At 59.1% G+C, this 25365-nt stretch overlaps 1 protein-coding gene across 1 annotated transcript; it reads left to right on the forward strand.

The window, feature by feature from the left end:
* Window positions 1-1961: 1961 nt before the first annotated feature.
* UBE2G2 (ubiquitin conjugating enzyme E2 G2) lies at window positions 1962-24755 on the forward strand. Its single transcript, XM_058661558.1, has 6 exons — window positions 1962-2095; window positions 9087-9122; window positions 9211-9256; window positions 17622-17740; window positions 23268-23408; window positions 24629-24755. Exons 1-6 carry the CDS (start codon window positions 2053-2055, stop codon window positions 24739-24741), a joined length of 498 nt encoding a protein of 165 aa, XP_058517541.1. The 5' UTR covers window positions 1962-2052; the 3' UTR covers window positions 24742-24755.
* The last annotated feature ends 610 nt before the right edge of the window (window positions 24756-25365 follow it).

Genomic DNA, 25365 nt, shown 5'->3' on the forward strand with positions numbered 1-25365 from the left:
GCCAGCGGGCCAGGGCTGGCACAGAGGGAGCTGGGCAGCCAGGGCGAGGGTCACACCAGGGCCAGCGGGCCAAGGCTGGCATGGAGGGAGCCGGGCAGCCAGGGTGAGGGGCACACCAGGGCCAGCGGGCCAGGGCTGGCATGGAGGGAGCCGGGCAACCAGGGTGAGGGGCACATGGCGGCCAGCCAGCGGGCCAGGGCTGGCATGGAGGGAGCCAGGCAGCCAGGGTGAGGGGCACACCAGGGCCAGCGGGCCAAGGCTGGCATGGAGGGAGCCGGACAGCCGGGGCGAGGGGCACACCAGGGCCAGCGGGCCAAGGCTGGCATGGAGGGAGCTGGGCAGCCAGGGTGAGGGGCACACCAGGGCCAGCGGGCCAGGGCTGGCATGGAGGGAGCCGGGCAGCCAGGGTGCGGGAACACGGTGGCCAGCCAGTGGACCAGGGCTGGCACGGAGAGAGCCGGGCAGCCCTGATGCCATGGGGGCAACCCCACACAGAGCAGTAGGGTCTTTTCTTAGACATCTAGGCAAGTTGTGTGTTTAAGATTTCTCTCGGGGAGCTTTCTCTGGTCCTTGTCTGCTTCCAATTTTGGGTCCCCACCCCTTCTCGGAATAACCATCAGAGTGCTCCAGAAACCCCTCAAAACAAACAAACAAACAAAACTAGAATAGATAGAGAACAACAAGGAAAGCTTAGAAACAGACAGGAAACGGTCAGCGGGGATGCACTTATACCACACTGGGTGGGACACAAAGATTAGTTACTCCTCACTGGGGTATGGAAGATTTCTCTGCTCACCTAAACTGTTGACATATATCCTGTTAGAATTATAGAGTTAGACCACCTGAAAAACAGCCAGGTTCAGTGAAAACATGAATAATGCTATAAACTGCTAAGTACTAAAATTAAAATAGGCATGAGACAGCTGAATAGCAATCTAAGCCATTTTAAGGTGAATAGAACACGGTTGAATATAAACCAAAATTGAAATGTCTATGAAGAAGGCACAGGTTGTGGTTGAGAACCTGCATTTTCCTATTAACATATTGGTTAATCAATACCATGTCAATTAATGCCACAATGTTGTAAATGGTTGGAAATATTATGTTGGGGCTTTTAATTGATCGGGATGATACTCTGCCGGCTCTACCTTCGGACCAGAGATGGTCTCACCAACAAACCGTTGAACTTACCAGGACAATAAGATGCTGGACTTTATGCTTGGTAAATACCTCCAATGAAAGAATGTCAACCGAATCTGAACTATGGCAATGCAACAAGGTGGAGCAATCCGCCGTGGGGGGAGGGTGTGGGGAGGAGCGGGGGAAATCCCAGTGCATAAAAAATGTATCACATAATACAATATAATTAATTTTAAAAAATGAAATGCAATAAAAATATGTTTTAAAAAAAAAAGATTTCTCTCGGAAGAGAGAAAGCGAGATAACTCTTCCATCCACTGGTTCGCTCCGCACGCAGCTGCAAGAGCTGGAGCTGCGCCGATGCGAAGCCAGGAGCCAGGAGCCTCCTGCGGGTCTCCCACGCGGGTGCAGGTCCCGGGGCTTCGGGCTGTCCTCCGCTGCCCTCCCAGCCACAGGCAGGGAGCTGGGTGGGAGCCTGCACCCCTGTGGGATGCCACCGCACCACCCCATAAGAGCATCCTGCAGCGTGTGCGCCCCGGGAAGCCCCTCGGTGCTGCGGGCTCGGGGTCGGGCTCGGCTGGCAGAGTTGGCAGCAAACATCCCGGGAGTCAGTGTGGGCGAGCCCGGGGCGTGGGTCTGCACAGCCTCGTGACAACTTCCACACCCGCCAGCCGCGCCGCACGAGGAGCGGGGAGACGGGTGCCGGGGGACGGCTCCGGTGGCCGGGCAGCCTCGGGTCGGGGCGCCCCAGCCGCGCCCCAACTCCCCGGGCCGGCCGCCCTCAGCGCCGCCAGCGTCGCTCGCGCCCACCGCGCCTGCGCGTCCCGCCTCGCTCCGGAAGGGCTTCGCTGTCCGTGGCGGCGACCCGGAAGGCGCGTGCCGTGTCGCTGTGGAGGCAGCGGTGGCCGGGCCATGGCGGGGACGGCGCTCAAGCGGCTCATGGCCGAGTACAAGCGTGAGTGCGGGGCCGGCGGGGGTCTGGGGGCGGTCGGGGCGGCCGGGGGCGGGCGGGGGCCTGCCTCACGAGAACTTCGAGAACAAGTCGGCGTCCCGGGCGGGGGAAGGCCGGCCGCGGCCTGGCCAGCTGTCAGCGCTCCGGCCGGCGTGGACTGCCCGCGGGCCCCGAGGCGCTGCCCGGCCACAGCCCGCCCGGCCCGTGAAGGGCTCGCCCGGGGGTCGCCGCTCTGGAGGAGGACGGGGAGAAACCACGGTGTCCGCGGGCCGGAGGGGCACACTGCCCGCCTCGGAGTGCGCGGGGTGGACAGTGAGGACCGCGGTCTCGGGGGTCCCCTGGGGTGGGCAGTGAGGACCGCGGTCTCGGGGATCCCCTGGGGTGGACAGTGGGTGATGTGGTCTCGGGGAGGTGTACCCTGGAGTGGACAGTGGGGGATGCGGTCTCGGGGGTCCCTGGGATAGGCAGTGAGGGATGCGGTCTCGGGGCCCCCTGGGGTGGACAGTGAGGACCGCGGTCTCGGGGGTCCTCTGGAGTGGACAGTGGGGGATGTGGTCTCGGGGGTCCCTGGAGTGGACAGTGGGGGATGCGGTCTCGGGGGTACCCTGGGGTGGACACTGGGTGATGTGGTCTCGGGGAGGTGTACCCTGGAGTGGACAGTGGGGGATGCGGTCTCGGGGTCCCCTGGGGTGGGCAGTGGGGGATGTGGTCTCGGGGGTCCCCTGGAGTGGACAGTGGGTGATGTGGTCTAGGGGAGGTGTACCCTGGAGTGGACAGTGAGGGATGCGGTCTCGGGGTCCCCTGGGGTGGGCAGTGAGGACCGCGGTCTCGGGGGTCCTCTGGAGTGGACAGTGGGGGATGTGGTCTCGGGGGTCCCTGGGGTGGACAGTGGGGGATGTGGCCTCGTGGGTCCCCTGGGGTGGACAGTGGGGGATGTGGTCTCGGGGGTCCCTGGGGTGGACAGTGGGGGATGCGGCCTCGGGAGTCCCCTGAGGTGGACAGTGGGGGATGCGGCTCGGGGGTCCCTGTGTACCCTGCCCTCTGTGTGTGCCCCAGCAGGTGCAGCTTCCTCATGGACCTCTGCCGCCCATCGGCGTCTGCACAGGGCGTTTTTCCCTTTCTGAGGCCGCTCCCCCAGAGTTGCGGGCACCACCTTGGGGGTGTGTGTGGGAAGCGCCCCAGGTCTGTGTGTGTGGGGGGGAACTCAGGTGCCTGATGGCCCAGGCCCTGCGGCCACACCGGCCCAAGCTGCCGGCAGCTGCCCGCCGTGCCCAGACAGTGCCTGTGGGAACTGTGAGATCATCACTGGGCATTGTTGGGACGCAGCATGCACAAAGGCCTTCCCCCACCTTAGCGACAGGAGGACGGTTGCAGGGCCCTGTCCTCTGCGCACTGCGGGCTGTGCCGTGGGAGGTCGCGGACGCTCAGCAGCGTGCTTGGAGCCCCGATTGTACGGGACACCAGACTGCAGGCAGCGTGGGGGGCACGAGGTCCTGCCTTCGGAGCAGCAAGGCAGCCCGCCCGGCTTTCTGGGGTGTCCCCCGTGGGGGTGTGCGGGCTGTCCTTGGCAGGAGCAGAGGCCTTCAGTCTCTTTGTGTGGCTTCAGTCACCTCGCGCTCGACTGAGATGCAGGGAAACTTGAGTGTTCTTGGGGGGGGCACATGTTAACCCAGCTCAGCGTCTGATATGTCTGGAACTGGCACTGCCTCCCCTCAGTGCCCCCAGTAGTTAGGGCTGGAAGTCTGCCCAGGCTGTGAGGCCTGTGAGGCTGGGGGCGCTCAGAGGGCCTCCCTGCACACCTCTGCCCCCCCCGTCCGGAGCTGGCCTCCACTCCCCCTGGCCTGGCCTCCACTCCCCGCCCGGAGCTGGCCTTCGCTCCCCGCCTGGAGCTGGCCTCTGCCCCCTGCCCGGAGCTGGCCTCCACTCCCCCTGGCCTGGCCTCCACTCCCCGCCCGGAGCTGGCCTTCGCTCCCTGCCTGGAGCTGGCCTCCACTCCCCCTGGCCTGGCCTCCACTCCCCGCCCGGAGCTGGCCTTCGCTCCCTGCCCGGAGCTGGCCTCCACTCCCCCTGGCCTGGCCTCCACTCCCCGCCTGGAGCTGGCCTCTGCCCCCTGCCCGGAGCTGGCCTCCACTCCCCCTGGCCTGGCCTCCACTCCCCGCCCGGAGCTGGCCTTCGCTCCCCGCCTGGAGCTGGCCTCTGCCCCCTGCCCGGAGCTGGCCTCCACTCCCCCCGGCCTGGGCTCCTTCCTGCCTCAGTAACTCTCGCCTTGGTGTCTCTGCTCCTGCCCCACTTGCTTCGGTTCTTGCGCCACGGACAGAGCCTGTTCCAGCTTCGGTTGGATCGGGCCGCGTGCCCAGAGCGCTGTCGCAGTGAGACAGCCCTCCGGGCGGCCCATGCTGGGCTTGGGCCCCTCCCCTGCACTCCTGGCATGTGGCCCTTCTCCTGGGTCATGCACCCCTGCCTGCTTCCTGGTCCTGTCCCCAGAGGGCTGTCGCACCTGTCGCTGACACGGAAATCTCCTTACTGTGTTGAGTGGTTAGCACCCAGGCCGTGTCGCTGTCTCCAGGTACACACGTGCAGGTGTGGTGGCCCCACGCGTGGCTGTACCAGGAAGACAGCGGGGTCTGCGTTTCTGCGCTGGGGCAGCCAGGCCGTGGGGTGGGCCCTGCACATGCTTGTCTGTAAGGAATCACTTGCAGCCTCTGTTTGTCTTGGAGAAGTTTGTACCTTGCTGTGTTTGTTCTGGTATTTATCTCACTTTTAGTATTTATGTCAAGATTTATGTATGTTTATTGGAAAGGCAGGTTTGCAGGAAGGAGAGAAAAGATCTTCCATTTGTTGGTTCACTTCCCAAGTGGCTGCAATAGTTAGAGCTGAACTGATCTGATCTGAAGCCAGGAGCCAGGAGCTTCTTCAGGGTCTCCCACATGGCCACAGGGGTCCAAGGCTTTGGGCTGTCCTCGACTGCTTTCCCAGGGAGCTGGGAGCTGGATGGGAAGTGGGGCTGCTGGGATAGGAAGCAGTGATGCTGGTGCTTGTAGGTAGAGGATTAGCCTGTTGAGCCACCGTGCAGGCCTGTGTGGTACTGGATGTCAAGGTACCCCTGGGGGTACCCACATTCCAATCCGAGAGCCAGGTTCAGGTCCCAGCACCCATGCTTCTGCTCCGGTGTCCTCCTGCACAGCTGGAGGCAGCAGGTTGGCTCTGGTGCCTGAGTCCACGTGGCGAGCCTGCTGGAATGCGTACAGGTCCTGGCTGTCGGTGAATGTGAGGGTGGAAGGTGTGTGTGTGTGTGTGTGTGTGTGTTCCCTCCTGGCTCTCTTGCTCTGCCTTTCAAAATGCGAGTGTGTGACTTGGTGAATTGGGCCTGTGTTCCCCGTTGTCGCGTTGGGGGTGGGTGCTGTGCAACCTTCAGCTTGGCTGCCGTGACGGTCCCTGGCATCCATGCCCTCTCCAGGCAGCGGCCCGTCTGCCGTCAGGGCCCGGGGAGCTGCCTGCTGTGTGTGTTTGCAGAGCTGTCTGTTGTGTGTGTCAGTGTGACATGAGCCTTCCGCAGCATCCCTAACCCATGGGTCGACCCAAGCCCTGGGACGGCACGCACAGACCTGCGGTGTGCCGGTGTGCTCGGGTGGCATGGCCGCAGGCCTGTGATGCAGCTGTAACTTTTTTTTTTAAAGATTTATTTATTTTTATTGGAAAGGCAGATATACAGAGAGGAGGAGAGTCAGAGAGGAAGATCTTCTGTCCGATGATTCACTCCCCAAGTAACCACAAGGGCCGGTGCTGCACGGATCCGAAGCCGGGAACCAGGAACCTTTTCCCAGGTCTGCCACACGGTGCAGGGTCCCAAGGCTTTGGGCTGTCCTCGACTGCTTTCCCAGGCCACAAGCAGGGAGCTGGGTGGAGCTGCCGGGATTAGAACCGGTGCCATATGGGATCCTGGCGCGTTCAAGGCGAGGACTTTAGCCACTAGGCCACAGCACCGGGCCCAGTGTAGCTGTAACTTACAGCTGGGGCTCAGCAGCTCCCAGTGGGCCTGCTGCTAAGCGTACACAGGAGTGGGAGCTGTGTGAGTGTGGTGTCTGCATGGCTGGGTGCCGGAGACCAGCTCCGGCCCAGGGTTCAGAACTCGGGAAGTGTGCGTGGAGTCGGCGCAAAGAGAGAAAGAAAGAGACGGACCACCAGAATTCCTTGAAGATAGTGGACACAGCAATAAAGCCCTCCGCTTTATTTACACAGAATCAGTCAAACTCTGGCTCAGACTTTTCACGTCACGATCAAGTAGGCGTATCTATAATTAATTCTGCCTTTTGTCTCACCTAAGGCAAGCTCGACCAGTAACACATTCCTCTTGTATCAGCTAAGGGAGGAATGTGTCCGGAGGCAGGACCCAAAAGATCAAAGAGAGAGAGAGAGAAGAATGGATTTCCCCGGCACCTGGAGGGTTAGCACCCTTGATTAGCACATGGTGAATGGGAGAGAAGGCTCTAAACAGGTTCACACCAAATGGGGGCAGCTGTGACAGCAAGTTGTAAAAACCTCTTTGCTAAAGGCGGTATCAGCTACCAAGCTCACACGGATACTATGCTTAACTCCGCAGGGGAAACAATGCCGAAATAGGTCACAGTGGCCAATTCTGATGTCCATGCAAAGGGAAGCAGGCTGCATTCAGGTGTTCAAAGCAACATCTCGCCAGAGCCTTGCCACAGCGGGGAGCCCCCTGCCGCTCTGCTGCAGGGAACAATGCTTATCACACTCTCCTGCTACCCACATTCACCACAGGGCCCGGCAGCTGGGGCGCACATCCTGCAGGGCTGAGGCAGGAGGGCTCCCGCACTGTGCTTGCCTCTGCCCTGCGGCCCGTGTGCTGGCTGGCACTGGGTGGGGGGGTCATCTCGGGAAGCCGCCTCTCCCTGGTGGCTCATGGCCTGGGCACTGGCCCGGGTGCCCGCTGGCCGTCCGCTGGTGGCGGGTGCAGTGCCAAGCCGCCCTGGCTTCAGGGTTAGTTGGGTGACCGTCTCCTTGCCAAGTTGTGTGAGCGCTTTGATGGACTACGGTAGCATGTGTGCATCCCTCTTAAAATGTTTTTTAGTTAGCTCGTAGTTTTACCCTCTGAATTTCTTGAAGATTTATTTGAAAGGCAGAGATACAGAGAGAGGGAGAGGGAGAGAGGAAGGAGAGACGGAAATCTGGGCTGCTGGTTCACGCTGCAGGCTGGAGCTGCGGTAGTTCAGTCTGAAGCCAGGAGCCTGGGGCCTTGTCCGGGTCTCCCATGTGGGTGCAGGGGCCAAGCACTGGAGCCATCTGCTGCTTTTCGAGGCTTAGCAGCAGGGAGCTGGACCGGCAGTGGAGCAGCTGGGTCTTGAACTGGCGCCCAGATGGGATGTTGGCACTGCAACTGGTAGCTTTCCTGTGCCACGGTGCTGGCTCCGGAACTTTTTTCCCCTCAGATTTCTTTATTGACTCCGAAGGGCTACAGAAAGAGGGAAAGACAGAAAGCCTTCTGCAGGGTCACTCCCCAAATGACCACAGTCAGAAGCCAGAGCTGCTCTTGGATCTCGCATGTGGGTCTGGGGCCTAGACGTAGCCATCTTGCCCTGCTCTCCCAGGCCCATTAGGAGCTGGGCTGAAGGTGAAGCAGGCGGGGTTCAGCTGGGGTGCCTGGAGTGCCAGTGCTGCGGGCGGGGGCTTCAGGCACTGCGCCACAGCCGGCCCCTGGGCTCTTGAAGCTCATCTTGTGCCGTTGTTGGAGGCCAGCAGGTGGCGCTGTCGGCTAGCGGGGCAGGTGGCCGCGGCGGGCGGCTGGGAGAGGCGGGGGTCGGGGGGGCCCAGAGAGCGGGGGGTCGGGGGGCGCCCAGAGAGCGGGGGGCTCCTGCCGGGGAGGAGCCCTGGAAGAGGAATGGCCGCTGGGGTCAGCTGTGGCGCCCTGGCCCTGCCCGCTGACCTCTACCTTCTTGGCAGTCTCAGAATTAGGTGTTTTTGTTTTAAGATTTGTTTATTTTCATTGATAAGACTGAGACAAGACAAAAAGATCCTTCATCTGCTGGTTCACTCACAGGGCCTTGGGGTTGGCCCTGGCTCACCCTGCCCGCCCACGGCCATGCTGACCGCGCCCCCTGGGCCCCGGGGCTCTGGCTCTGTGAACAGAGCTGTCTGGTCAGCCTTGCTTACTGCAGGGCACCTGGACACGCGCCTCTTGCCGGGTCCGTTCGTTGCTCTGGGTGCCAAGCCCCGGCCACACCTGCAGCGTCCGTGCCCTCTGGCCTGCGGCTTCCTGCCTCGGGGTTGCCGGCGTCCTTCCGGGGTCCGCCGGGGAAGTCTTTAGGATGCGGCGGACTCTCCTGCAGGTTGATGTGTGTGCGTGCAGCAAAGGACAGTGTTAGACACGACGTGCGCATTGTAGAATGTGTCCATCTCGGGGACATGGTCTCGGAGGGTTGACAGGGTGCCCCACAGGCCGGGGCGGTCCCCTCCCAGTGCCTGGCTCCTGGCAGCATTTGAGTCACTGTCCCCTCCTGTGAGCTCCGAGAGCGATGTGTTGCTGTGTTGCTGCCATGTGACGTGCCCTGCTGGACTGTGTCACTTCTGTCCCACGTCTCCCATGGCTACTGCTCTGGCCTCTGCAGAGGCGAGGATGTGGCGTGGACACAGGCAGCGTGTGACAGCAGTGGACTGGAGCGGCTTTAGGTGGTCGCGTCCGGAGAAGCCGGGAGTGCCAGGAAGTGCTGTCCGGGGAGCCACACGCCGGCCTGGCGCAGGTTAGAGTAGCCCGCCGGCAAGATGCTTTGGAAAAGTGGTTCCCCCTGCTTGTTTCTGCTCGCGCAGTGAAAGAACTTCTGGTTTGGCAGCCGTGGGGCCCCGTGCTCAGCGGATGAGGACCTCGCCTTGGCAGGCCAGTCCCACCGGCACGTTGCAGTCCTTGGAAAGGGCTTTGTTAAGGTGACGTCATAGCTTTCATTCTGTCTGATAATGGTTTTACTACTTATTTTTACAGAATTAACCCTGAATCCTCCAGAAGGAATTGTGGCAGGTAAGATACTAAAGTTTACTTCTTTATAGTTTATTTTTGATTGGCGAAGTTCCCTTCAAGTTACAATGTTCTGGGATTTTCTCTGCAGGCCCCATGAATGAAGAGAACTTCTTTGAATGGGAGGCGTTGATCATGTGAGTCCGTGCTGCTTCCCAGGTCCTTCCCGTGGGGCAGTGAGGCGGCCGCGTGGGCGAGGCGGCCGCGTGGGCGAGGCCACGCTGTGCTCTTTCCCGAGTATGCTGTGGGCACAGCTGCCTCGGGAGTCCATGTAGCATGAGTGGAGGATTTAAAAATGACACGTGGGTCAGCCGTCCACAACCTGGCCGACCCGGGCTGCCAGCACCCCTCATGTCAGGGACAAGGGCAGCACTCAGGCCGTGCTCACGGGCCCTAAGCCTTCCTCTCTGGTGCTTCTCCTGCTGCTGCTTAGACGCACGGGCCTGGGGGCCGCAGTGGGGCCCTGACCCCTTCTGAGCTCCCAGTACTGCACCTCCACGGACACCCACATTGCCTGGGGAGAGCAGCCATGCCCTGGGGTCTTGAGTGTTCTGTGACCCTGCTGATCCCTGCCCGGCCCTGCCCGGCCCTGCTCGGCTCCACTGAGCCCTGATGAGCCCTGCTTGGCCCTGCCCAGCCCTGCTCGGCCCTGCTGAGCCCTGCTGAGCCCTGCTTGGCCCTGCTTGGCCCTGCTCGGCCCTGCCCGGCCCTGCCCGGCCCTGCTCGGCCCTGCTCGGCCCTGCTCGGCCCCGCTGAGCCCTGATGAGCCCTGATGAGCCCTGCTTGGCCCTGCCCAGCCCTGCTTGGCCCTGCCCAGCCCTGCTCGGCCCCACTGAGCCCTGCTGAGCCCTGCTTGGCCCTGCTTGGCCCTGCTCGGCCCTGCCCGGCCCTGCCCGGCCCTGCCCAGCCCTGCTTGGCCCTGCTTGGCCCCGCTGAGCCCTGCTTGGCCCTGCTCGGCCCCGCTGAGCCCTGCTGAGCCCCGCTTGGCCCTGCTTGACCCTGCTCGGCCCCTCTGAGCCCTGCTGAGCCGTGCCCAGCCCTGCCCAGCCCTGCTCGGCCCTGCTCGGCCCCGCTGAGCCCTGCTGAGCCCCGCTTGGCCCTGCCCGGCCCTGCTCGGCCCTGCCTCAGTGTTTGCCCCGTGGCTATACCATGTTTCCAACAACGCTTGGTGGCAGCAGCTGTGAGCTGTCGGGGCTCCCATGGTGAACTGGGATTCTCTGCCAGCCTGGGGAGGCATTCCGGTGGAGAGACGCCGTGGGGAGCAGGGTGCAGGGGAAAGGCCGTGCCCTGTGTAGCCCAGTGCAGGGGTAGTAGTCTGACTTCCTCGTGCATTCAGAGTTGCTACTGACAGCCTAAGAAGCACCTCGTTAGGGAGTTAGATAATGTGTGAAAATTGATGGAAGAATGAGGAATGTTTTTGATCAACAAAAGAATTTTTCATTGTAATGAGATTTAATGAAGCCCTTTCCGACACAGTGCAGCCTGCCTCACAGTCCCTGCCACCTCCTGGCATGCTGGTTGCTTGGGCTTAGCGTCCGTGTCTTCCCAGGCCTCAGAGCTCTGGGACATGTGTGCGCTCTGGGACATGTGTGTGCTCTGGGACATGTGTGCGCCGCCCCAGGCTTCCCTGCCCGGGAGTGCTTGTGGCTGCGGACGGCAGCAGCTCTGTGGTGTGCAACACGCACGGCCCCTGTGCTCTGTGCTCTGCTGTGACAGCGCTGTGGGCAAGGAGAGGAAGCCCCAAGGGTCTTTGGAAGTCTGTACGTACCAGCAGTCATGAAAAACTAATTTGAAATTTAACATTTTTACATCAAAGTAAATTTTTTTTCTAAGGATTTATTTATTTTTATTCGAAAGTCAGATAAATAGAGGAGGAGAGACAGAGAGGAAGATCTTCCGTCCGATGAGTCACTCCCCAAGCAGTTGTAATGGCTGGAGCTAAGCCGATCCGAAGCCAGGAGCCAGGAGCCTTTTCTAGGTCTCCCATGCGGGTGCAGGGTCCCAATGCATTGGGCCGTCCTCAACTGCTTTCCCAGGCCACAGGCAGGGAGCTGGATGGGAAGTGGGGCCGCCGGAATTAGAACCAGCACCCATGTTGGACGCTGGTGTGTGCTAGGTGAGGACTTTATCGGCTAGGCTACCACGCTGGGCCCCAAAGTAAACTTTTAGTTCTGTTTCCAGGAACTTTTTAAAGTACCCTGTAAAATTTAATTTATAAATTAGGCCCAGTGCAGGATAAGCAATATCTAACAGTAAGATGGAACAGTTGTAACACTATGTGGAGTGGTACTCAAACCACTTACTTGTGGAGTTTTGTGTTTGGTACTGTCAGACTGCGGCTGGCTGGGCCCGGGAGCTCCCGTACTCACACCAGGTCACGGTGCAGTGCTGTGCTGCGGCCGCTGGTGGCAGCTCGCCCCACAGTTCTGGAGCAGCGGGTGGTTTCTTTGGGCTGGACTGTGGCCTGCGTGTGCCAGCGCAGACACACCTGCCGTCCCCCCACGCCACCTGGGCGGCAGGGCTGTGCGTGCGGGGCTGGTGCGGGGCCCAGTCGAGCCCAGCCCGTGGCGGCCTGGGACGTGTGCAGCGGGTCGGTACAGGAACAGTTGAGGCCTGCCGCCTTCTCTCAGAGATCTGTTAGGGTGACTACGGCTGATTTTAGATAAACAGTGTAAAATTAAACCAGTATTTTGAAAGCCTGTCTTAAAAGTGATTAGGATTGTTGGTAAGTAGAGCATGTGTGTTTGAATAAGGCTTTGCGTCAGCGAGGAATTCCCCATCAGGACCTGGTGAGTTTGTGGGTTTTGGGTCTGTTCCAGACCCTTCACAAACAAGAGGCCATTTACAGATGTACTCGAAAGCCCCGTCAGGGAATTAACTGTCCTCTGCCGATTGGTCGCGCCCCGCTGGCCTGGCAGACAGCTGGCGGCCGTCACGCTGCCAGGGCTTCTGGTCTTGCGGCTTGCAGGGCCCTCGGCTGCCGGCTCTCTGCGCAGGCGCAGCCCCAGGCCCAAGGGGGAGAGCGCTGCTGAGTCTCGGCCGCACCTCCGGTGGCGCTGGGGCGGGCTGTGTGACCCTGTGGCTCCATGTCGCTGGCACGGTGAGGCCCTGGCTTGACCTCTCTGGTTTCCTCTTTTTGACTCAGGGCAGAGAGACATAACCTCCTTGAGACAGAGGGCCCCAGGTTCTGCCCCGAGGGACCCCGTGGCTGCAGCACACGGCTGCCCTGGGCTGCCTGCTCCTCCGCCTGTCCGGGGTTGCAGAAGGGGCTGGCGTGGCTGCCGAGCAGAGGCTGCAGGGCTGGGGGCCTCGCCTGGGCTGCGCCCGTGTGTCTGAGAAAGGAACATGTTCGGAAGGGTCCCTGGTGGTCACTTCTCCCTGGGGAGGGGGTGACCGTGGCCGCGGCTGCCATCTGTGGGCCAGGACTGCTTGCATGCTGAGATGTGTCACAGGACGCCTCTGCTTGTGCCCTGTCATTCGCGACACCAGCCGTCCCGGGAGTCCCAGCAGGTGCTTCGGGGGAGGGCTGCAGAGCGCTGTGAGTCGGGAACCTCGCCTCGCTGTCGGCACCCAGACTGCCATGGGGACACTGCTGGGCGCAGGCCGTGCTGGGGACCAGGCTTTCCACCACGGGGCAGTGCCTGGAGTCACTTCCAGCTCTCACCACTGTCGCGGCTGTCTTCCGGCCGTCTGGTCAGTAAAGTGACCATGCCCACAGGCCGATGGCCCCTACGGACAGGAGTGGGAGAGGGCTGAATGAAACATGGCACACGGTCCCATGTCTGAACTTGGCAGCAGCTCCATTGAGAGGAAATTGGTGTCTTGTAGGGTTTCCCTGTATTAGGGTACAAGGTGGTGGCCCCAAGAGACTTCACGTGGGTCGCAGCCATTGCCACGGTCCTGTGTTGGCCCATTCCCGTGAGGTCTTCGTGCTGTTTGTGGCTGGTCCCCTTCGCACTATAGCCCTGGGTTCTGGGTGCAGGCCTGCCTTTCCTGGGCGTGGCTGTGAGTGGAGTCTGGAATCTGCAGTGTCCTGTGTGTGCTGTGTCAGTGTGTCAACATGCCAAAGTGTGTGTGTCTGTTAGAATGCTTCAGTGTGTGTGCGTCTGTGTTAAATGCCTCAGGGTGTGTCAGTGTGTTGGCAAGCCAAAGTGTGTGTCGGCAAGCCAAAGTGTGTGTCAGCGTTAAAATGGCTCAGTGTGTGTCTGTGTACGTGTCAGAGTGTCTGTGTCTGTCAGTGTCTCTGTGTATGTGTTGTGTGTCGGTGTCTCAGTGTGTACGTGTTGTGTGTCGGTGTCTCAGTGTGTACGTGTTATGTGTCGGTGTCTCAGTGTGTCAGCATGTCTGTGTGTGTCTGTACGTGTCAGCATGTCTGTCGGTGTCAGTGTGTACGTGTTGTGTCCCGGTGTCTCAGTGTGTACATGTTGTGTGTCGGTATGTACGTGTTGTATGTCGGTGTCTCAGTGTGTACGTGTTGTGTGTCGGTGTCTCAGTGTGTACATGTTGTGTCTCAGTGTGTACATGTTGTGTGTCGGTGTCTGTGTGTGTCAGCATGTCTGTGTGTGCCTGTACGTGTCAGCATGTCTGTCGGTGTCAGTGTGTATGTGTTGTATCAGTGTGTGTGTACGTGGGTCTCAGTGTGGGCGTGCGTGTGCAGATGTGCATTGGTGTTCTGTCTGTCGGGCACTTGTGTGTGTGCACCTGCTCAGTGGTACGAAGGCCTTGTGTGGGCTGCATTTCCAGGGTCTGGCGACACGCGTGTCTGTGGGCCTGTGTCCGCCTGGCCTGGGCGCCCCTCCCTGGGGCCCGGCGGCCTGATCTGTCAGGGATCCGGGTCCCTTATGCTGTTTGAGCTTTTCCTAGAGCGCAGTTTTCCTGTTTGCTTGCTAAGATACCATGTGGGTTTTTTGTGAAGTATATGTGTAATAACGGATCATGCTTTTCGTGTGTGTAACGGATGTTACTAAGGCTTCCTTTGAGCACTGGTGTAGTTTCTGGCTCCTTCCATGAGGTCATGATTTGTCGGACTCAGGTTCTGTGTGGGATTAGGTAGACATCTCAGGGACGCCCCGGCCTCAGCACTGACTAGCCTGGGCACCTTGAGGGGACCCGCGGGGTTTGTCTGACGCTGTGATCTGTCCTCCTGTGTGTGTAGGTGGCCGTGGAGTGGGTTCCACTGTGATCTGTCCTGTGTGTGTGTAGGAGGACTGGGCTGTGAAATCCACCCTGTTCCCGCACCGCCTGGCTGGGACCTGCTGCTCTGTCTCTGCTCCTGCTCAAATCCAACGGAGCAGCAGGACGGAGCAGCGGGACGGAGCAGCGGGACGGGCAGTTCTTTGGGTTCACCTCCTGAGCTCCCGGTGAAAGTCCTTCCCACCTGGCTGAGCGCCGCTGGGGTGTCGTGTCCTGCTGTGTCCTTTCCTGTGTCTGTCAGTCTCCCGGTGCCCCTCTGCTGTTGTTCAGTCCTCTCCTGTTCCTGGAATGTGCCCTCTGCTGGCTGAGGTTTCTCTGTTGTAACGTGTCCTCACCCTATTTATCCCATCATCTTGATTCTCTCTGATGAGCTTGTTTAATGCTCTTGAGATTCAGTGGAAGGACGTTCTGGTAGAAATGTCTGTCTTACCAGGGTGAGTCCTGGCTGCGTACTCCTGGAGGAGGGATTGAGTCCTGAGCGTGACCCTTTGCAGCCAAGCCTGTGTTTGTCGTTTCCTCAGGCGGACAAGGGTCACTTGGCTGCCACCGTCCTTAGCGTGGGTCCTCGCACGAGTCTCACGGGCTGCCCAGGACACAGCAGATGCCCTGGGGGAGTGGGTTCACCCAGGGTGCTGCCTGCAGCCGAGGCTCCGAGGGCCAGTGCCCTTTGTGCCTGCACAGGAGTCAGGTTCCCTAGAGGGGACCGCTTCTTGCGGGTAGCCAGCTCCCAGACCAAGGGCTTGTCTGCCCCGGGCTTGTGGTGCAGGGAGAAGGGTTAGAAGCCGGGACAAGCAGCGGCTCGCCGGGCTCGGCGCACAGCTGTCCTTTCGGCTGTTGTCGGCGCCTCTGCTGCCCCTCGAGGTGGTCACTCTGAGTGGGCTGCACGGGTGCCTGTCAGGAACGGGTGCTGCAAGGCACTGGGCTCACTCAGCCCTGCAGGCCAGCCAGGGAGCTGTGAGGTGAGTGAAGCCGTGCTCAGAGGAGTGAGCTCGCCAGGAGTGTGGCTGACCCTGCCCCCGGCCTGCTGCGTCTCCTCAGAAGCGTGGCCCCAGCCTGCTGGAAGGGTTTGTCCTTTGTTGTCCTCAGCCAGCAAACACACCACCAGACACCATGGGCAGCTGCCTGCTTGCCTCAGCCCCTGGCTGTGGTGATGGAGCTGTGCCAGGCACAGATGGCTGGGTTGTGCGCAGTAGGACTGTCGCTCAGGTATGGGTTCATTTTCTCTAATAGAGCCAGAGCAGCCCGGGGCCCGAGCCAGCCTTCAGCACTGCCTCCGACCCTCGTGGCGCCTCTGAGCTGCCTGGGGGCCTTGGCTGGACCGCGTGGCCCTGCCTGCCCCTCACAGGGAAGTGGGGTGCACGGGGTGGGATGGGCACTGCCACACGAGCTCTGCTGTGTTTGGAGGCAGCTGCCAGCCTGTGCAAGGCTGGAGGGGGAGACGTGCAGGCACTGTCGGGGCTTGTGGGGAGAGCCCAGGGCTGTGCTGTGCCAGCAGCTGGGTTTGTCCTGCCCTGGCTTCTCGCCGGGGCTCTGTCCCCAGCAGCTTCCACCTTCCAACAGAAGAGCACGGATGCTGCCGGGCCTGTGGCCGGAAGTCCGATCCACAGAGAGGGGCAGAGGCAGGAAGCTCTTCTGTCCGTGGACTCAGTCCCCGAGTGGCCGCAACGACAGAGCTGTGCTGATCCGAAGCCAGGAGCCAGGAGCCTCTTCCGGTTCTCCCACGCGGGTGCAGGGTCCCAAGGCTTTGGGCCGTCCTCGACTGCTGTCCCAGGCCACAGGCAGGGAGCTGGATGGGAAGTGGAGCTGCTGGATTAGAACCGGTGCCCATGGGATTTTTAGTGTGTGTAGCCGCTAGGCTGCTGCGCCAGGCTCTTCCCATACTTTGTTGGTGTGGCAGCTCCCCACAGACCTGCGTCCTTCCAGGGTCCTGAGGGTCCCCAGCACGTGAGGTGACAGCTGGCTGCTGGCTGCTTGTACTTTCTCCTTTAACTGAAAATTGATACTGCTTTTGATCTTTACAAAGCCACGTTTTTAGAACCAAGACAGTTTTAAGATTTTCACACTTACACTCTTTTTTTAACATATGAAGGTTTATTTATTTGAAAGGCAGAGTTAGAAAAGGAAAGACAGAAGCAGAGAGCTGCTGTCCACTGGTTCACCCCCGTTGGCCACAGTGGCCCAGGCTGGGCCTGTCCGAGACCAGAAACGAGCTGCTTCCTCTCCTCTCCCACGCGGGTGCAGGGGCCAGCACTTGGGCCTGCCTTTTCTCTTTCCCAGGCCATAGGCGGGGAGCTGGGTGGGAAGTGGGGCCGCCGGGACTTGACTGGGCGCTTGATGGGATGTTAGTTCTGCGGGCAGTGGCTTAAGCCGCTACACCACAGTGCCAGCTCCCACAAAGGTACTTTCTGGGTATCTTTTGGAGGGCCAGAGTTGTGGCATAGTGGGTTAAGCCACCGCCTAGAGGCTAGCATCCCACTCAGTGGTGCTGCACTCTCAACTTGGCTCCCACAGGGGAGACAGGCTGGTGACCATCACCCACCCCCGCCTCTTTCTGTGTTGCTCAGGGCTGCTGCCAGGAAGCCATGTGTGTGCCTGTATGTGCATGGGGCTGCAGGTGGCGGCTGTGTGTGGGGGGGGCTGCGGGTGGGGTTGCGGGTGGCAGCTGTGTGTGCGTGGGGCTGCGGGTGGGGTTGCGGGTGGCGGCTGTGGGGGGGCTGCGGGTGGGGCTGCGGGTGGCGGCTGTGTGTGCGTGGGGCTGCGGGTGGGGTTGCGGGTGGGGCTGCGCGTGGGGTTGCGGGTGGTGGCTGTGTGTGCGTGGGGCTGAGCTCCTCACCTGGGGAAGTGGAGAAGGTGTTATCATGTGTTGTGATGCACACCTTGACCCTAGAATGCGCATTACACAGACCGAGTCCCTGGGCTATTGCAGTCATGGCCCCAATTCTCTGATCCTATTATCACAAGGCAGTTCTGCTGATTGATTTTTAAAAATAGACTTAAAACGTTTTGAAAACTTTGAGAGAGAATCAGGGAACCAGGTTACCCATGGCCACTCGTTTGCTTCCCAGCTGCCTGCAGTGACCCAGGGCATGGGTGCCAGTGCTGGGGTCAGTGTCCCGTTGACGTCCTAAGCATGAGAACCAAAGTCCACCCTGGAGCGAAAGTTACAACCAGATTAAAGTGGGAGAAATACACTTTGCATTAAGAGAAAAAACATTACTTGGCTTTTAATTTAGTGTTCAGGTGCTGTAACAATCCAGCAGAAATCCGAGCCCTGTGCTGATTGCTCCTGTCTCGTGCCGTCTCCTCTAGGGGCCCAGAGGACACCTGCTTTGAATTTGGGGTTTTTCCTGCCATCCTGAGTTTCCCTCTCGATTACCCGTTAAGCCCCCCGAAGATGAGATTCACCTGTGAGATGTTTCACCCCAACAGTAAGTGCTCTTGGAGTTGTCGGTTTCAGTTTAACATCAAGAACTGTGAGCCTACGTATGGGTGCAGTTGGTCACCGCTGCCATGCTCGGTTGTTTGTTAGAAAGCAGTGTTATGTACAACCTAGTTCCTAAGGTGTGCATGTGCAGGGGTGTGAGCACAGAGCAGGTGTGTGAGCACAGAGCAGGGGTGTGAGCACAGAGCAGGGTGTGTGAGCACAGAGCAGGGTGTGTGTGAGCCCAGAGCAGGTTCTGCGTGTGCAGGGTGAGCACAGAGCAGGTTCATAAGTTTGCTGTGCGGCTGCTGTTAATGGTGGAAGTACGGGTCAGTGCAGCGTTGCAGCAGTGGTGTGGTACTCCCGTCTTGTAGATGGGTGAAGTGCTTGCTGACAGGCAGTGGTGTTTGTGCGTGTTGAGTAGGTGGAGCAAGCTGCTGGTTAGTATAGCAGTGGTGGCGTCTCTTGAAGCATCTCAGGTGTAAATTAGCTGGAGAGATAATCACAGAGTGTTGTATTCGCTGCCCTGCAGTGATGTACTTGGTGCCCGGAGTCCGTAATAACACGTGTGGACTACCGTGTTGGGGAGATAGCCGAAGTTTGTTAGTGACATCAGGCTTTTTTTTTTTTAAGATTTATTTTATTTTATTGCAAAGTCAGATGTATATAGAGAGGAAGAGAGACAGATTATTCACTCCCCAAGTGACTGCAACAGCCAGTGCTGCGCTGATCCGAAGCCAGGAGCCAGGACCTTCTTCCAGGTCTCTCAGGCGGTGGAGGGTCCCAAAGTTTTGGGCCATCCTCGACTGCCTTCTCAGGTCACAATCAGGGAGCTGGATGGGAGGCAGGGCTGCTAGGATTGGAACTCCATATGGGATCCTGGCATGTTCAAGGTGAGGACTTTAGCTGCTAGGCCACTGCGCTGGGCCCGGCATCAGGCTTTTATAGAGTGAGGCTCACACAGGATGAGGAGGAGGTATTGAGGAGCCATCAACTGTTCCACGCCCTTGTTTAAAACTATCCTTTGTTTTGTACGTCCAATCAAGTGTCCCCATTCAAGTGATATCCTATTGATTGTCATCCTGTGCTCGCTCTCCTTCTATGAATCACAGTGTCCTGCTACGAGTCCCCTTTCTGTGTTTTGTAATTTAGGCCTGAAAGATGTAACTATGGAGAACATGCCTTTGGAAGAGCAGAAAATGGGGGATGCAATATTATATATTATACAAAGATGACTTCACCTGGGACCACAGACCCTAACTGCCCATTATCCCTTCTGACTCCTCAGCATCCTTTTTCCAGGAGAATGAGTCCTGGCTGCTGCCAGGAATGGGGGCCGACGACCGCTCTGGCTGCTTCATGCTGAAAAGGGGCGGAGAGAGGGGGCCACAGCATTCGAGCATTCTCTAGGGAATACATCTGGGGTCCCTGGTAGAACGTAGAAAATAATAGTTAGAATTTCTCCCAAGCTAGCATGTTTTTGAATTTAGATGTGAAAGATGCCAGGTTTAAATCTTTGCCAGAGTAAACATGAGCCCTGAACATTTTTGTTTGATGTATAAACAACCAGCTCAATAGAGGCAACAAAACACTTGAAGCTCTCTTGAACAGTACTAACAGTAGCCTACGTCAGAGTGGCGCAGGAACGGTGAGAGGGTCCACATTGACCTCAGGCTCTCAGTCCGTCATCTGTAACACTTCAATACAAGTTTAACATCGGAGTTTCTATGCACTTATTGTGTAGCATTAACAGTTTTTAATTGGTAAAAGTTTTTTGGGGAGAATCTTAACCCATAATAATTTAAACTTTGCAGTTTATAGTAATCAAGCAAGATTTTACAGAACTTTGTGTATTTTAGGATAATCAAAACAGTTTTATAATTCTAACAAGCCATAAATTAACAATTGAAGAATAGAAAAGTCTTAGGCAGGTGAGCAGAGAAATCCCCAGTACCTTAGCAGGTGGAGAAGAACTGAACGTACGAACAGGAAGCCTGACCAGTAAGTACAGGCTTAGCGATTGTAAGCTAGCTGGCCTTTTCCCGGCTGTTCCAGCCTTTCTGTACCAGGTTCTCTCTGAACTAATGTTGGGGCTTCTGAGTGACCCTGATGGTCAGTGTAAGAGGCCTGTGAGCCAAGGCTGGAACTGAGTAAGGGCCAGAGAAGGCTCCTCTCCCGAGTCCAGAAGGAAGCTACGATCCTTCTATCTCTGAGAACCACCCGGGGCTCCTGGCTGTTCTTCTGATGTCGCCAGACCCTGGTTGTCTTTCCCTTCTTGTAAATCTTTGTTCTCCCCCGTAACTTAAATGTTTTACTCACTATTTTTAAGATTTTTTTTTTATTGTATTGTTGTTGACAATCTTTACATAGTTAATTGCGGTTAAAAAAAAAAAGGTTCAGGGAGTATAGAGAAGTGGGTAATACCATTATGTCCATATTGTTTCCATCATGTATCTGAGGTAAAGGGGGATATTGAGGGAGAAGCCCCACCCGGTTTCCCGCCTACCCCGAGTCCCGGATGTGGGGCATGCTCTGAGATATTTGCTCAAGTGGTTTTAATAGTTCTCCAGTTATGAATCGCTGCCAGTTTCGCTCGATGAGGTCGTCCACTGATTGATATGGTCCATCATAAAGTCTCCGTTTGCCCAGTGTTTCGCTGCCAACATATAGCTGAGATGAATGATTGATCTGCTCTGTCTTCTGTCTTTTCTTGGTTAGAGTTCTGAGTCTAGCAGTTCGATTGGGGAAATCTCCAAAGAAACCTTGAGGTATTCCCAGACCAGATTCTTGTATGTTCTAGCAAGCACAGGGCCCGGCACAGTCCATCACCCTGATCAGCTGGTGGTTGCAGTTGCTGGGTTGGTTCTGTTTTCAGTCCCGACTTCCACTGGAACAAATGGGTGTTGCAGTCCAGTCTGGTTCTGCCCAGCACACACTCGGCCCTGACATCAACCAGTGGGAGCTGCAGCCTAGTCGGGGCGACCCACATTAACCCCCACCAGGCCCGCCCCCTACCCTGGTTTGCCAGTATGTGTAGCAGAAGACCAGTCTGTCCCCCATCCCATTTGGCTCTTGTACTTGTCAATGGGTATTAAAGCTTAGTTCTATCTAACCAACTCAAACATCCAGCCCTCACGGGTGTTGTTGAGTGCCTCTCTGTCTAGCCACCCCAGCCCCCGTCCTAGTTTTCATGCCCTCCCACGGGAATAGTGACCCAAGAAGGGGGAACCCACTTTTTCCCTCCCAGGTCTCTCTCAGTCCCAGTTTATGCACTCTTTAGGTGGTTCTGTGGTTTGACTTGACAGAATTCCCTCACCCGCTCTAATTTATGCTCTCCTGGGTACTTCCCTCCAAACCACCAGGTCTCAGTCCCCACGCATGCCTAAAACTTCCATGACACTGTCACTGGGAATCATCCAAGATTCACTACTCACCTACACTAAAATTGGACTTAGTCATGGGTGTCCCCAGGGAGCAAACATATCTTAAAAAGCCCCAGAGCAGGCCGCCGGGCGGCCAGCAGGCAAAGCCTGCCACCACATGGTGCACTTGCCGCCTGGAGGAGGCCGAGGACTCATTCACTGCCTTGTGGCAGTGTCTTTGGCGTGAGCCCCCAGCATTGGGTCCGACCCGGCAGGGGCACCCCCCCACAGCCGCCACACTGTGAGGAGCGGCACTTGCCCCCAAACCCAAGGCCCGAACCAACTTTTTCTTTTTAAAAGATTTATTTATTTTTATTGGAAAGCCGGATATACAGTGAGGAGGAGAGACAGAGAGGAAGATCTTCCATCCGATGATTCACTCCCCAAGTGACTGCAACGGGCCGGTACGCGCCAATCCGATGCCGGGAACCAGGAACCTCTTCCGGGTCTCCCACGTGGGTGCAGTGTCCCACTGCATTGGGCCGTCCTTGACTGCTTTTCCCAGGCCACAAGCAGGGAGCTGGATGGGAAGTGGAGCTGCCGGGATTAGAACCGGCGCCCATATGGGATCCCGGGGCTTTCAAGGTGAGGACTTTAGCCGCTAGGCCACGCCACCGGGCCCTTTTCTAACTTTTTAGAAGAACCAGCCGGAGGTCTGGGCAGTGGGCAGGACAGGGATGAGGACAGGCGCCTGTGCCTGTTCCCAGGATGTGTGAGAAAGGCCCAGTCGGGTGGTTCCTGGCAGCTGAGGAAACAAGAGCAGGTACTCCAGCCTCGGTCAGGCCGGCCTGGTAGTGCCCGTCTCACTGGGCAGTGCCCGTGATGACTGCTGTCGGGCCACGCCTCCTCCCGCACTTGGGGACTCCACGGTGCCTGGCTGTGGACCTTACCGAGCTGGGGATTGAGGGATTGGGAGTGGCCAAGGAGTGTGTCTGCCGGGTGACCACCCTCTCCTCCTGTGGGAGGTCAGCCACGTGGGTGGGTAGGCCTAGGCCACCCCTTTGTCAGAAGTAACTTTTTTCCTCCACTCCATTCCTCCCACACCCGCACCTGCGGCCATCTGTCCCTGGTCTCCCAGCCCCTCTGCGGCTGGCCCACAGCCTGTGCATGGAGCACGGCTCCCTGGGGCCCTGAGAGGACACATGACGCCCTGCTTGGGCCTGCGCAGGTGGGTGGGCGTGCCCGGCCCCACCCGTGGTCCCATCTGCTGGCCCCTGCAAGTGTCCTGGCTGCCACAGAACAGGGTGTGAGCACTCGGCATGGGAACATGGAGGACGTGGTGGGCTCCACACTGAGTGGGCGCCCTGAAGGGAGGTTTGGGGAATTGGCCCTTGGCACAGCAGGAAGGTCTGGCAGACGTCGTTGGGCTGTCGGTGAGTGCAAGGTTGCGGGCACTGCCGGACCTCTGTGCATGCTCTGCCCCTTCCTGTGCCCCTTCCTGAGGCCGCCTTCACTCTGTGGACGTGTAGGGCTGGCCCGGCAGGAGCCGGCTGCCCTGGGACGTGGTGACAGTGCACAGAGCCCACGGGGGCCAGGCTCTGAAAAAGCCTGAAGAGGCGTTGCCTCAGTCGCCAGCATGGCTGCTGCTCTTGCTTGCCTGTGTGGGCGACTGAGGGCCCAGCAGACTTCCTGCCGGCACCGTGCTTGGCTGGGCGGAGACTTCCTCGGCCCACTGTGTGTCTGGGAAGCCACTGGCAGGAAGTGCTGTGAGCTGTGCTTTCTGAGCACTGCTTGTGCAGCTGAGAGATTTCTGTGTTAGCTGGGGAACTGCCTCGTCTCCATGGTCTGTTGTTCTGTATTCTGGCATTAAGCCGCTCCAAAGGTGGAGTCCTGGGACGACCGCAGACAGCTGGACAGGAAGGCCAACTTCCCCCCTCATCTGAGCAAGCAGGGTCCTGCCAGGCCAGACAGGCCCACGTACAGACGTGAAGTGTGACACACAGGGCCCCAGCTCATGTTCCAGCTGTGAAAACGGTTCAGTGTCCTATCTGTATCCCTTGCCGTTTGTTGGCGGGGCCTCAGGCTCAGGTGCCCGGGCTCGCTGCTGCCCTGGCCTGCTCGAGCGCTCTGTTGCTCAGGTTTGCCCGCTCACTGCCGTCTCTGGCCTTGCAGTCTACCCTGACGGAAGAGTGTGCATTTCCATCCTGCACGCACCGGGAGATGACCCCATGGGCTATGAGAGCAGCGCCGAGCGCTGGAGCCCGGTGCAGAGCGTGGAGAAGATCCTGCTGTCCGTGGTGAGCATGTTGGCAGGTGAGTGCTGGGGCAGGACCCCTGGGCCACAGTCTGCCTGCTTATGCAGCTGCATCTTGTCAGAATGGGAGCTCGGGAGGCAGGTGAAGGTTGTGTGTTTTAGCCAGGCATACCATGTACTCAGTGTTTGCCCCTCTGCTGGTGCGAGGCACCACTCTGCCGATGCCCAGCGAGAGGGGGTAAGAACACACGGGGGCTGTCAGCCAGCCCGTAGGAGGGGTTTCTGGGGGTGAGTTCAGGGCATGCCGGCACAGTAGGAGGGTAGGAGAGGTGTTGGGGCTGAGGCCTGGGGCAGGAGGCAGCTGAGTTGGTGGGGCCCTGCCAGCTCCTAACAGCAGAACGAATGCTGGGGGAGGAGAGGCCCTGCGGAAGCGGGCCAGGCAGGGTGCCCGGGCAGGACCTGGGGGCTGGGCAGCACATGATGTCATCTGGGCAGGGCTGCTTCTGGTGGCAGGAGGAGGGGTGGTTAGGGGAGAGGCCAACGTACGGGGTGGAGCTCCCGGGGCCTGGGCCACAGAGCGCCCTGCTGAGCACAGCTCTGCGCCTGGCTGTCTTTCCCAGTGAAGGCGGGTCCACCTACTATGGAAGCTGTTCCCTAAGGACCCCCTGGGGTGGGGAAGGGACTTCCTGACTAAGACAGGGTGACAGAGTGGCCTGAGGAAGGGGTTCTCAGAGGAACCCAGGGAAGAATGTTCTAGAAGATGAGCAAATATGAAATTGCCACCAGAATGCCAGGGCTGGGGTCAGGCAGCCTTGATGGACTGCACATTGGAACGGTGAGAGTGGTGACCGCTCAGGGCTCCCCCAGAACAGGCCTGTGTGGGCTGAGCCGCTGTGCTCTTGGTGTGTGCCTGTGGTGGTGTCCATGGCTCCGAGTGGGGCGGCAGGTGCACGAGCCAGCCTTGGCACGCACCACACGGTGCTGCCCTCTCCCACACCCACAGGACCAGTACCCTTGCTTGGGTCAGGGCACCCCCAATGCGCTCTCTCTCGAGGCGCTCCTGGCCAGGCTCAGTGATGTGCTTCCTGGAAGGGCAGAGCCACAGAGGAAGGAGAGCGTGCCCATAGCAGTTCACTGTGCCAGTGGCCGGGGCTGGGCCAGGCTGGAACCAGGAGCCTCTGCTGGGTCTCCCACACTGCTTCCTGGGTGCCTCAGCTGGGATCCGACCTGGCTTACACGTGCCCTCCGCCGCTCCCTGAGACCATCGTTTTTCTTCCAGAGCCCAATGACGAGAGTGGAGCCAATGTGGATGCTTCCAAGATGTGGCGTGATGACCGGGAGCAGTTCTACAAGATCGCCAGGCAGATCGTGCGCAAGTCCCTGGGGTTGTGAGGCGCCGTGTGCACGTCCTGGCAGTGCCGGAGCTGCAGGACCCGAGTGACAGGGACACTGCGGCACCTAACAGGCACTCGGGCAGAGCCACCGCGTCTCGCTTCTTCCTCTCCCCACCCCTCAGCCTCTGCTGAGGTGGCAGGTCACAGCCAGGGCCGTCGCCGTCACTACCTCTCCCCGTGGAGGCCCCTGCACCGTGGCTCCCCTCCCCTCCCGCGTGAGGCAGGCCCCAGGAGGCGTCTGTCGCCTGCTTTCCGGCTCTTTCTCACCGTCTGGCTGTGGCGCTTGTGTCTGCACCGTGAGCTGGCACGCGGAGCCGCCTTCTGGAAGTCCATTCCGTAGCCCGTGGTTGGTGGACGTCAGCAGTGCGGGGCCCTAGGGGACAGGCCGGGCCATGGCGGCGTGAGTGACCACGGCCGGCCTCAGGCGCCTCTGCCCTGTCTGCGGCCGGGAGGGGCCGTGCCTTACCCCACCCCGCAGTGGCCCCACGGGCTGCACTCGCGCGGCTGCGCGCCCGGGGCCTGGAGGTGACGTCTCAGCAATAACACATCTGCGCGCAGTCCTCGCCGTCACATTTACATAGGAGTTTCTATTTTTGAAATAAGGGGTGGGTGTCCTCTCATC

This window comes from Ochotona princeps, chromosome 3, assembly GCF_030435755.1.
Source record: "Ochotona princeps isolate mOchPri1 chromosome 3, mOchPri1.hap1, whole genome shotgun sequence".
NCBI classification, from domain to species: Eukaryota; Metazoa; Chordata; class Mammalia; order Lagomorpha; family Ochotonidae; genus Ochotona; species Ochotona princeps.